Source organism: Scyliorhinus torazame, chromosome 3 (genome assembly GCF_047496885.1).
Source record: "Scyliorhinus torazame isolate Kashiwa2021f chromosome 3, sScyTor2.1, whole genome shotgun sequence".
Lineage (NCBI taxonomy): Eukaryota > Metazoa > Chordata > Chondrichthyes > Carcharhiniformes > Scyliorhinidae > Scyliorhinus > Scyliorhinus torazame.
In genome coordinates this window covers 357490148-357502750 of record NC_092709.1, presented here as the reverse complement: position 1 = coordinate 357502750, position 12603 = coordinate 357490148, and the positions used below count along the sequence as shown (strand labels likewise).

General features: G+C 55.2%; 1 protein-coding gene across 1 annotated transcript in view; it reads right to left on the bottom strand.

Moving 5' to 3' along the window:
- Positions 1–12603, bottom strand: part of LOC140409366 (disintegrin and metalloproteinase domain-containing protein 12-like) — a 572650-nt gene that overhangs the window by 79320 nt on the left and 480727 nt on the right. The window contains exon 17 of the mRNA XM_072497805.1: positions 797–874. Within this exon, the coding sequence (XP_072353906.1) occupies positions 797–874 (78 nt within the window). The remainder of the gene's footprint in view (positions 1–796; positions 875–12603) is intronic.

Here is a 12603-nt window from a genome sequence, read left to right as displayed (position 1 = left end):
AAAGATGCACAGGTTAGGTGGATTGGCCGTGATAAATTGCCCCATCATATCGGGCTGCATCACAGCCTGGTATGACAACTGCTCGGCCCAGGACCGCAAGAAACTTCAGAGAGTCGTGAACACCGCCCAGTCCATCACACGAACCTGCCTCCCATCCATTGACTCCATCTACACCTCCCGCTGCCTGGGGAAAGCGGGCAGCATAATCAAAGATCCCTCCCACCCGGCTTACTCACTCTTCCAACTTCTTCCATCAGGCAGGAGATACAGAAGTCTGAGAACACGCACGAACAGACTCAAAAACAGCTTCTTCCCCGCTGTCACCAGACTCCTAAATGACCCTCTTATGGACTGACCTCATTAACACTACACCCTGTATGCTTCATCCGATGCCAGTGCTTATAGAACATAGAACATAGAACATGCTTATGTAGTTACATTGTATATGTTGTGTTGCCCTATTATGTATTTTCTATTATTCCCTTTTCTTCTCATGTATTTAATGATCTGTTGAGCTGCTCGCAGAAAAATACTTTTCCCTGTACCTCGGTACACGTGACAATAAACAAATCCAATCCAAATCCAAATCCAAATCCAAAATCTTGTCCACAGGTTAGGTGGGGTTACGGGGATAGGGCAACCGAGTGGGCATCAGGTAGGGCGCTCACTCAGAGGGTTGGTGCAGACTCGACGGGCTGAATGGCCTCCTTCTGCTCTGTAGTAATTCTATGGTTCTCAACAGACACCAACAAATGAACTTATCAGCATGACAAAAAGGGGAGGGATCATTTCATACCCCTTTACTATGGCAGGTGTCATCACATTCTTCCACTTTGAGCTCACTCACATCTCGACACTTGTTGTCAAAACAGGCCTGTGAAATAGAGGATAAAAACGTTTGATCATTACTGACATTCAGATTAAAGAAATGACCCGGTCAGGATCCCAAGTGGTTTACCTCAAACTCCTCAGGAACAGGCAGTAAGCTGAAGAGGGAGACTTCAGTGAGGCGAGTGGATCAGAAGGAAAATCTGCACAGTGTCGAGAAGCAGTTTCATGTGTAAAAGATGAGTTTGCTCATGAAAATGGGAATTTATGAGAACACTTGAGCATCATGAACGAGGCGTAGAACACTTGGTTGAGGATTTGAAATGTCTAAATGATAAGCTTGCAGAAGAAAACTCGACAAAGGTAGATTTTCAGTTGGAATCGCCGAATCCCGACAGTGCAGAAGGAGGGGCTTCGGTCCAACTGCACTGAACCTCCGAAAGAGCACTCCACCCAGACCCACTCCCCCACCCCAACCCCGCAACCCCACCTGAGCTTCGGACACGAAGGGACAATTTATCACGGCCAATCCACCTCGCCTGCGCACCTTTGGACTGTGGGAGGAAACCGGAGCACCCGGAGGAAACCCGGGCAGTCCCACAATCAGTCCCGCAACCAAAGGATCAAAGTCCAGCCGCATTCAGCCCCGAGTGGTGGGGCTCCACAAATAGTCCACCTTTATTGCTGAGGGAACTGAGCAAACCAGTGCGAAAAGGTAAAGCTCAAGCAGTTCCAGCCATTAGTGACGAGTGGATGATCCATCCTGGCCTCCTTCCGAGCGACAGGCTCTGGCACAGTGCTGTACAGTTGAGAGGGAGTTTCCCTGAGTGTCCTGAGAAATACCCGGAGCCCACATGTGTCAGAGCCTCATGGCATCACGCCAATTGGATCCGACATGGGCAAGGAAATCAGCTGCTGATTATCATGCAATTGACAAAGCTAAGTGAATGGACAAACACTTGAATTAGGAGCAGGAGAGGGTATGTGTATTGTAAGGAATACAAAGGGTCAACAATAAGATGTTAATACTTCCCACCACCAGATGGAGATAAGGAGCAGTCGTATAAATATTGTGTGACTCCTGGGATTCTGGGAGAAGGTGGTTAGGCGTGAGATAGGTTAGTTGCGTAGCTAAGAGATATCATATTGTTTTATTTAATAACTTATTCCTGGTTGACTGGTTAGAATCTATAATTTAGTCATGTAAATAAATCAGCTTTGTCCATTGGCTCAGCTTGATGTTCTTTGTCAACACTACGTTCTCAAGCCATCCTGATAAACCCAACAGAGAACATCACATAGGCCACTCGGCCCCTCGAACCTGCTCCACCATTCAATCAGATCACAGCTGACCTGATTGTGACCTCATTCCCACATTCCTGCCGACCTTTCACCCCCTTGTTAATCAAGAATCTATCTCGCTCTGCCTCAAAAATATTCAAAGACCACTGCCTTTGAGATGGAGCGTTCGAGAGACTCGCAACCCTCTGAGAGAATCTTTTTTTCGTGATCTCTGTCTTGAATAAGCGAGCCCTAATTTGTAAACAGTGACCCCGAGTTCTAGATTCTCCCAAAAGTGGAAACATCCTCTCCACATCCATCCTGTCAATATCGCTCAGGATCTTAAAGGTTTCAGTCAAGTCGTCTCTTACTCTTCTAAACTCCAGCAGATACAAAGCCAATCTCTCTGTTATAACCCCCAATGGAGGTCCCTAGATCAGGACCATACAATTTCCCATAACCACCCTCCCCCCCACCAAAATTAAAACTGCCCCATTAAGGGGGCGGGGCTTCCCCTTAGCAGGGAGAGCCCCGACTCCCATAAAAACCCGGCCTGGGTGCAGGTCAGGGAAGGAGATCTTAGGGGAGCGGACGTGTTTGGATTTGTATTGTAATAAACCTTGTTCGTTCATTTCTATCAATCGTCTTTGCTTCCTGCTTACCGCAGATTCAACACTGGCAACGAGGGTAGGATTCAGTGAAGCTGCCATTGACACCGGTTGCTACATGCCCTGTACACCACATCTAGGCTCAGGTGACCTCTCTACGGACTGCTGGAATGCTGCATATAGGGCATCTTGAGCCATTTCACGCAGGTACAGGCAACTGGGGACAATACGTCCAACGTATGCACTTTCTGTAACGACGAATGCAATTACCATTGATGAGAGACAAACTACGGTATTGCTCACGGTTTGCGGAGGGCCTACCTACAGGGAATAAAAATCCCAACTCACCCAGACTACCCCCCCCCCCCCCCCCCCCCCCCCCCCCCCCCGCCCCCCACTCAGATGCCCGGCCATGGTTAGCGGAGGGAGTATTTTGACCCGAAACCGCCTCATTGTACACTGTTTCCGGTTTCACACGCAGGCTGCTCACGGCCAAGTGAGTGACCCCCTGACCCGCCTCCGAAAACTGGCAGAGACATGCGAATTCGGAGCGACATCAAATGAGACGCTCCAGGACAGCTCAGTGTGTGGACTTCGCGACGAGGCCACGGGGATGAAATTGCGAGCTGAGACCCACTTGCAACACGCGGTGGAGATAGCCATCTCCAGAGAAAGGACCGAACAAGCGGTCCAGGAACTCCAGGGAATGGCGGCGCTCAGTCTGGGAGGCCAAGGTGAATGCCAACCACACTCGGCTGGAACTGAGGAAGCTGGTCCCCGGCAGTGGGACACCGACAGGAACAAGGGTTGCTGTAACAGAGGCCGGGGACACCGCCGGGCATTCTCGCCCAGCCTTGAGGGGTCGGAAAATTCCCACCAACCAGCGTGGGCTGCAACAACTTGCAGGGACCAGGAGACCCCCGAGAGGATCTGCCTGCCCACCGGACTGCTAGGCATGGCTGCCAGGTGACAGGGCTCACTGTGCGGAAGGTGCGGACAGTACCTACCAGCAGTTACACTGCGTGGCTGCACCAAGTGTGATGCCCACCCGGATCTCCCTGCAGATTAATGGCCACTCAATTGGCATGGAGCTCGACACTGTGGCAGCTGTGTCTGTAGTCAGTCGCCGCACATTTGACGGGGTCTGGCGTTCAATCGTTGACCCTGTTGGGCACCAATGTGCGGTTGGCCACTTATATGGGGCAATAGCGGGCACTTCAGCCATTCTGAAGCGGTTGAGTGTGATCAGCAATCCACAAGTCTGGTACTGGTCCCCGGGAGCGGCCCTAGCCTGCTGGGGTGTGACTGGTTGTGTCAACTACAACTGGATTGGCAGCGGGTGTGCCTCATGCATCCACAGGGCCCTGAAGGGGCTCTGACCAGATTTCTCTCGGTATTACAGGATGGCTTGGGCACCATCAAAGGGGCAGTGGCTCAAATAAGCATGGGCCCCAACCGCTCAATCGTGCTGCGTCCGAGCCTAACCTGTTCCATACGCCCTACCACCCAAGGAAGTCGCAGAATTGGACCGGATGGTGGGTTTGGACATCGTACTCCAGGTGCAGTTCTCCAACTGGGTGGCGCCAGTCATCCCGGTTCTGACGTATCAGTATGTTTATGCAGGGACCATAAGATGACGGTGAGCCGTGTATCCCGGCTGGACCACTATCCGGTCCCTTGGATCGAGGATCTTTACACAAAGCTCAGCGGGAGTCGCACGTAGACAAAACGTGGGCAGCACGGTAGCATTGTGGATAGCACAATTGCTTCACAGCTCCAGGGTCCCAGGTTCGATTCCGGCTTGGGTCACTGTCTGTGCGGAGTCTGCACGTCCTCCCCGTGTCTGCGTGGGTTTCCTCCGGGTGCTCCGATTTCCTCCCAGTCCAAAGATGTGCAGGTTAGGTGGATTGGCCATGATAAATTGCCCTTCGTGTCCAAATTTGCCCTTAGTGTTGGGTGGGGTTGCTGGGTTATGGGGAATAGGGTGGAGGTGTTGACCTTGGGTAGGGTGCTCTTTCCAAGAGCCGGTGCAGACTCAATGGGCCGAATGGCATCCTTCTGCACTGTAAATTCTATGAAAACTCTACATGAGTCATACTTATCTCCTGCTGGTCCTGGCCACGCCCCCCCCCCCCCCCCCCCCCCCGGTGCAGACGCTTCGTCACCGTGAACATACGCCTGCCCTTTGGGGTTTCCTCCGCGTTATATTCCAGCAAGTAATGGAGAATATCCTACAAGGCCTACCTCACATGGCGATCCATCTCGATGACGTCCTGATCACGGGCTCGTCCGATCAGGAGCACCTGTGAAATATGGCCGAGGTGCTGTGTTTTGACGAGGCCAGCGACCGCCTCCGGCGGGAGACGTGCATATCCAACGCCGTTGAGGTGACGCACCCTACCTGCCGCGTTGACCAACATGGGTCGCACTCGGTGCAAGAAAAACTGCAGGCAATTCGGCAGGCCTCCGTGCCAAGTGGCCCAATGAACTCCATTCGTTCCTGGGCCTCATTAACCACTCTGGCAAGTTCCTCCCGAACATGGCCCCCCCGCCTGTTAAAGAAGGGCCAACACTGGGAGTGGGGCCAGGAACAGCAGGCAGCTGAAAATAGAGGCAGGAGGAGGCCATTCGGCCCTTCGAGCCTACTCTGCCATTCATTATGATCATGGCTGATCATCAATACCCTGATTCTGCCTTACCCCCTTTCTCCCCCAAGAGCTGTATCTAATTCCTTCTTGAATTACACAACGTTTTGGGCTCAGCCACTTTCTGTGGTAGCGAATTCTGCAGATTCACCGCACTCTGGGTGAAGAAATTTCTCCTCACCTCAGTCCTAACCCTTATCCTCAAACTATGACCCCTAGTTCTGGACTCCCCCACCCTCGGGAACATTCTTTCTGAATCTACCCTGTCTAGTCCTGGTAGAATTTTATACGTTTCTCTGAGATCCCCTCTCAATCTTCTAAACTCCATTAAATATAACCCTAACTGACTTAGTCTCTCCTCATATGACAGTCGCGCCATCCCAGGAATCAGGGAAAGGGAGAGAGTGAAGGGGAGAGTGTGAAGGAGAGAGAGTGAAGGGGAGAGAGTGAAGGGGAGAGAGTGAAGGAGAGAGAGTGAAGGGGAGCGAGTGAAGGGGAGAGAGTGAAGGAGAGAGAGTGAAGGGGAGAGAGTGAAGGGGAGAGAGTGAAGGAGAGAGAGTGAAGGGGAGCGAGTGAAGGGGAGCGAGTGAAGGGGAGCGAGAGTGAAGGGGAGAGTGTGAAGGATTGAGAAAGGGAGAGAGTGAAGGGGAGAGAGTGAAGGGGAGAGAGTGAAGGGGAGAGAGTGAAGGGGAGAGAGTGAAGAGGGAGAGAGTGAACGAGAGAGTGTGTGAACAAGAGAGTGAAGGGGGAGAGAATGAAGGGGAGAGAGTGAAGGGGAGCGAGTGAAGGGGAGCGAGTGAAGGGGAGCGAGTGAAGGGGAGAGAGAGTGAAGGGGAGAGTGTGAAGGAGTGAGAAAGGGAGAGAGTGAAGGAGAGAGAGTGAAGGAGAGAGAGTGAAGGGGAGAGAGTGAAGGGGAGAGAGTGAAGGGGAGAGAGTGAAGGGGAGAGAGTGAAGGGGAGAGAGTGAAGGGGAGAGAGAGAAGGGGAGAGAGTGAAGGGGAGAGAGTGAAGGGGAGAGAGTGAAGAGGGACAGAGTGAACGAGAGAGTGTGTGAACAAGAGAGTGAAGGGGGAGAGAATGAAGGGGAGAGAGTGAAGGGGAGAGAGTGAAGGGGAGAGAGTGAAGGGGAGAGAGTGAAGAGGGAGAGAGTGAACGAAAGAGTGAGTGAACAAGAGAGTGAAGGGGGAGAGAGAAGGGGAGAGAGTGAAGGGGAGAGAGTGAAGGGGAGAGCGTGAAGGGGAGAGAGTGAAGGGGAGAGAGTGAAGGGGAGAGAGTGAAGGGGAGAGAGTGAAGGGGAGAGAGTGAAGGGGAGAGAGTGAAGGGGAGAGAGAGTGAAGGGGAGAGAGAGTGAAGGGGAGAGAGAGTGAAGGGGAGAGAGTGAAGGGGAGAGAGAGTGAAGGAGAGAGAGTGAAGGTGAGAGAGTGAAGCGGAGAGAGTGAAGCGGGGAGAATGAAGGGGAGAGAGTGAAGGGGAGAGAGTGAAGGGGAGAGAGTGAAGGGGAGAGAGAGAAGGGGAGAGAGAGAAGGGGAGAGAGAGAAGGGGAGAGAGTGAAGGGGAGAGAGTGAAGGGGAGAGAGTGAGAGGGGAGAGAGTGAGAGGGGAGAGAGTGAGAGGGGAGAGAGTGAGACGGCAGAGAGTGAGAGGGGAGAGAGTCAGAGGGGAGAGAATGAAGAGGGAGGGAGTGAAGGAGAGAGAGTGAAATGGGAAAGAAAGAAGGGGGGAGAGCGAAGTGGGGAGAGCGAAGGGGGAGAGAGCGAAGGGGAGAGAGAGCGAAGGGGAGAGAGAGCGAAGGGGACAGAGAGCGAAGGGGAGAGAGAGCGAAGGGGAGAGAGAGCGAAGGGGAGAGAGAGCGAAGGGGAGAGTGAGCGAAGGGGAGGGAGAAGGAGAGAGTGAAGGGGAGGGAGAAGGAGAGAGTGAAAGGGAGGGAGTTAAGGGGTGAGAGAGAAGGAGAGAGTGAAGAGGAGAGAGTGAAGGGGAGAGAGAGAAGGAGAGAGTGAAGGGGGGAGAGCGAAGTGGGGAGAGCGAAGGGGAGAGAGAGCGAAGGGGAGAGAGAGCGAAGGGGAGAGAGAGCGAAGGGGAGAGAGAGCGAAGGGGAGAGAGAGCGAAGGGGAGAGAGAGCGAAGGGGAGAGAGAGCGAAGGGGAGAGTGAGCGAAGGAGAGGGAGAAGGAGAGAGTGAAGGGGAGGGAGAAGGAGAGAGTGAAAGGGAGGGAGTTAAGGGGTGAGAGAGAAGGAGAGAGTGAAGAGGAGAGAGTGAAGAGGAGAGAGGGAAGGGGAGAGAGGGAAGTGGAGAGAGGGAAGGGGAGAGAGGGAAGGGGAGAGAGGGAAGGGGAGAGAGTGAAGGGGAGAGAGTGAAGGGGAGAGAGTGAAGGAGAGAGTGAAGGGGGGAGAGCGAAGTGGGGAGAGCGAAGGGGGAGAGAGCGAAGGGGAGAGAGAGCGAAGGGGAGAGAGAGCGAAGGGGAGAGAGAGCGAAGGGGAGAGAGAGCGAAGGGGAGAGAGAGCGAAGGGGAGAGAGAGCGAAGGGGAGAGAGAGCGAAGGGGAGAGTGAGCGAAGGGGAGGGAGAAGGAGAGAGTGAAGGGGAGGGAGAAGGAGAGAGTGAAAGGGAGGGAGTTAAGGGGTGAGAGAGAAGGAGAGAGTGAAGAGGAGAGAGTGAAGAGGAGAGAGGGAAGGGGAGAGAGGGAAGGGGAGAGAGGGAAGGGGAGAGAGGGAAGGGGAGAGAGTGAAGGGGAGAGAGTGAAGGGGAGAGAGTGAAGGGGAGAGAGTGAAGGGGAGAGAGTGCAGGGGAGAGAGTGAAGGGGAGAGAGTGAGAGGAGAGAGTGAAGGAGAGAGAGTGAAGGGGAGAGAGTGAAGGGGAGCGAGTGAGAGGGAGAGAGTGAAGGGGAGAGAGAGTGAAGGGGAGAGAGAGTGAAGGGGAGAGAGTGAAGGGGGAGAGTGAAGGGGGAGAGTGAAGGGGAGAGAGGGAAGGGGAGAGAGGGAAGGGGAGAGAGTGAAGGGGAGAGAGAGTGAAGGAGAGAGAGAGTGAAGGGGAGAGAGTGAAGGGGGAGAGTGAAGGGGGAGAGTGAAGGGGGAGAGTGAAGGGGAGAGAGTGAAGGGGAGAGAGTGAACGGGAGAGAGTGAAGGGGAGAGAGTGAAGGGGAGAGAGTGAAGGGGAGAGAGTGAAGGAGATAGAGTAAAGCGGAGCGAATGAAGGGGAGAGAGTGAAGGGGAGAGAGTGAAGGGGATAGAGTGAAGGGGAGAGAGTGAAGGGGAGAGAGTAAAGGGGAAAGAGCGAGAGGGGAGAGAGTGAGAGGGGAGAGAGTGGGAGGGGAGAGAGTGAGAGGGGAGAGAGTGAAATGGGAAAGAAAGAAGGAGGGAGAGCGAAGGGGGAGAGCGAAGGGGGAGAATGCGAAGCGGAGAGAGAGCGAAGGGGAGAGAGAACGATGGGGAGAGAGAACGAAGGGGAGGGAGAAGGAGAGAGTGAAGGGGAGGGAGAAGGAGAGAGTGAAAGGGATGGAGAGTGAAGGGGAGAGAGAGAAGGAGAGAGTGAAGGGCAGAGAGGGAAGGGGAGAGAGGGAAGGGGAGAGAGGGAAGGGGAGAGAGGGAAGGGGAGAGAGGGAAGGGGGAGAGTGAAGGGGGAGAGAGTGAAGGGGGAGAGAGTGAAGGGGGAGAGAGTGAAGGGGGAGAGAGTGAAGGGGGAGAGAGTGAAGGGGAGAGAGTGAAGGGGAGAGCGTGAAGGGGAGAGCGTGAAGGGGAGAGCGTGAAGGGGAGAGAGTGAAGGGGAGAGAGTGAAGGGGAGAGAGTGAAGGGGAGAGAGTGAAGGGGAGAGAGTGAAGGGGAGAGAGTGAAGGGGAGAGAGTGAAGGGGAGAGAGAGTAAAGGGGAGAGAGAGCGAAGGGGAGAGAGAGCAAAGGGGAGAGAGAGCGAAGGGGAGAGAGAGCGAAGGGGAGAGAGAGCGAAGGGGAGAGAGAGCGAAGGGGAGAGAGCGCGAAGGGGAGAGAGAGCGAAGGGGAGAGAGAGCGAAGGGGAGAGTGAGTGAAGGGGAGGGAGAAGGAGAGAGTGAAGGGGAGGGAGAAGGAGAGAGTGAAAGGGAGGGAGTTTAGGGGGGAGTGAGAAGGAGAGAGTGAAGAGGAGAGATTGAAGAGGAGAGAGTGAAGGGGAGAGGGGGAAGGGGAGAGAGGGAAGGGGAGAGAGGGAAGGGGAGAGAGTGAAGGGGAGAGAGTGAAGGGGAGAGAGTGAAGGGGAGAGAGTGCAGGGGAGAGAGTGAAGGGGAGAGAGTGAGAGGGAGAGAGTGAAGGAGAGAGAGTGAAGGGGAGAGAGTGAAGGGGAGCGAGTGAGAGGGAGAGAGTGAAGGAGAGAGAGGGAAGGGGAGAGAGGGAAGGGGAGAGAGGGAAGGGGAGAGAGGGAAGGGGAGAGAGGGAAGTGGAGAGAGGGAAGGGGAGAGAGGGAAGGGGAGAGAGAGTGAAGTGGAGAGAGAGTGAAGGGGAGAGAGTGAAGGGGGGGATAGAGTGAAGGCGGGGAGAGAGTGAAGGAGAGAGAGTGAAGGGGAGAGAGTGAAGGGGAGAGAGAGTGAAGGGGAGAGAGAGCGAAGGGGAGAGAGAGCGAAGGGGAGAGAGAGCGAAGGGGAGAGAGAGCGAAGGGGCGAGAGCGCGAAGGGGAGAGAGAGCGAAGGGGAGAGAGAGCGAAGGGGAGAGTGAGTGAAGGGGAGGGAGAAGGAGAGAGTGAAGGGGATGGAGAAGTTGTGAGTGAAAGGGAGGGAGTTAAGGGGGGAGAGAGAAGGAGAGAGTGAAGAGGAGAGAGTGAAGAGGAGAGAGGGAAGGGGAGAGAGGGAATGGGAGAGAGGGACGGGGAGAGAGGGAAGGGGAGAAAGGGAAGGGGAGAGAGTGAAGGGGAGAGAGTGAAGGGGAGAGAGTGAAGGGGAGAGAGCGCAGGGGAGAGAGTGAAGGGGAGAGAGTGAGAGGGAGAGAGTGAAGGAGAGAGAGTGAAGGGCAGAGAGTGAAGGGGAGCGAGTGAGAGGGAGAGAGTGAAGGAGAGAGAGTGAAGGAGAGAGAGTGAAGGAGAGAGAGTGAATGGGAGAGAGTGAAGGAGAGAGAGGGAAGGGGAGAGAGGGAAGGGGAGAGAGGGAAGGGGAGAGAGGGAAGGGGAGAGAGGGAAGGGGAGAGAGGGAAGAGGAGAGAGGGAAGGGGAGAGAGGGAAGGGGAGAGAGGGAAGCGGAGAGAGAGTGAAGTGGAGAGAGAGTGAAGGGGAGAGAGTGAAGGGGGGAGAGAGTAAAGAGGGGAGAGAGTGAAGGAGAGAGAGTGAAGGGGGAGAGAGTGAAGGGGAGAGAGAGTGAAGGGGAGAGAGAGTGAAGGGGAGAGAGAGTGAAGGGGGAGAGAGTGAAGGGGAGAGAGAGTGAAGGGGAGAGAGAGTGAAGGGGAGAGAGTGAAGGGGAGAGAGTGAAGGGGAGAGAGTGAAGGGGAGAGAGTGAAGGGGAGAGAGTGAAGGGGAGAGAGTGATGGGTGGAGAGAGTGAAGGGGAGAGAGTGAAGGGGAGAGAGTGAAGGGGAGAGAGTGAAGGGGAGAGAGTGAAGGGGAGAGAGTGAAGGGGAGAGAGTGAAGGGGAGAGAGTGAAGGGGAGAGAGTGAAGGGGAGAGAGAGTGAAGGGGAGAGAGAGTGAAGGGGAGAGAGAGTGAAGGGGAGAGAGAGTGAAGGGGAGAGAGAGAGAAGGGGAGAGAGAGAAGGGGACAGAGAGAAGGGGAGAGAGTGCAGGGGAGAGAGTGAAGGGGAGAGAGTGAAGGGGAGAGAGTGAGAGGGGAGAGAGTGAGAGGGGAGAGAGTGAGAGGGGAGAGAGTGAGAGGGGAGAGAGTGAGAGGGGAGAGAATGAAGAGGGAGAGAGTGAAGGAGAGAGAGTGAAATGGGAAAGAAAGAAGGGGGGGAGAGCGAAGTGGGGAGAGCGAAGGGGGAGAGAGCGAAGGGGAGAGAGATCAAAGGGGAGAGAGAGCGAAGGGGGGAGAGAGCGAAGGGGAGAGAGAGCGAAGGGGAGAGAGAGCGAAGGGGAGAGAGCGCGAAGGGGAGAGAGAGCGAAGGGGAGAGAGAGCGAAGGGGAGAGTGAGTGAAGGGGAGGGAGAAGGAGAGAGTGAAGGGGAGGGAGAAGGAGAGAGTGAAAGGGAGGGAGTTAAGGGGGGAGAGAGGAGAGAGTGAAGAGGAGAGAGTGAAGAGGATAGAGTGAAGGGGAGAGAGGGAAGGGGAGAGAGGGAAGGGGAGAGAGGGAAGGGGAGAAAGGGAAGGGGAGAGAGTGAAGGGGAGAGAGTGAAGGGGAGAGAGTGAAGGGGAGAGAGTGAAGGGGAGAGAGTGTAGGGGGGGAGAGAGTGAAGGGGGGAGAGAGTGAAGGAGAGAGAGTGAAGGCGGAGAGAGTGAAGGGGAGAGAGAGTGAAGTGGAGAGAGAGTGAAGGGGAGAGAGAGTGAAGGGGAGAGAAAGTGAAGGGGAGAGAGTTAAGGGGAGAGAGTGAAGGGGAGAGAGTGAAGGGGAGAGAGTGAAGGGGAGAGAGTGAAGGGGAGAGAGTGAAGGGGAGAGAGTGATGGGTGGAGAGAGTGAAGGGGAGAGAGTGAAGGGGAGAGAGTGAAGGGGAGAGAGTGAAGGGGAGAGAGTGAAGGGGAGAGAGCGCGAAGGGGAGAGAGAGCGAAGGGGAGAGAGAGCGAAGGGGAGAGTGAGTGAAGGGGAGGGAGAAGGAGAGAGTGAAGAGGAGGGAGAAGGAGAGAGTGAAAGGGAGGGAGTTAAGGGGGGAGAGAGAAGGAGAGAGTGAAGAGGAGAGAGTGAAGAGGAGAGAGGGAAGGGGAGAGAGGGACGGGGAGAGAGGGACGGGGAGAGGGGGAAGGGGAGAAAGGGAAGGGGAGAGAGTGAAGGGGAGAGAGTGAAGGGGAGAGAGTGAAGGGGAGAGAGTGAAGGGGAGAGAGTGAAGGGGAGAGAGAGTGAAGGGGAGAGAGAGTGAAGGGGAGAGAGAGTGAAGGGGGAGAGAGTGAAGGGGAGAGAGAGTGAAGGGGAGAGAGTGAAGGGGAGAGAGTGAAGGGGAGAGAGTGAAGGGGAGAGAGTGAAGGGGAGAGAGTGAAGGGGAGAGAGTGAAGGGGAGAGAGTGAAGGGGAGAGAGTGATGGGTGGAGAGAGTGAAGGGGAGAGAGTGAAGGGGAGAGAGTGAAGGGGAGAGAGTGAAGGGGAGAGAGTGAAGGGGAGAGAGTGAAGGGGAGAGAGAGTGAAGGGGAGAGAGAGTGAAGGGGAGAGAGAGTGAAGGGGAGAG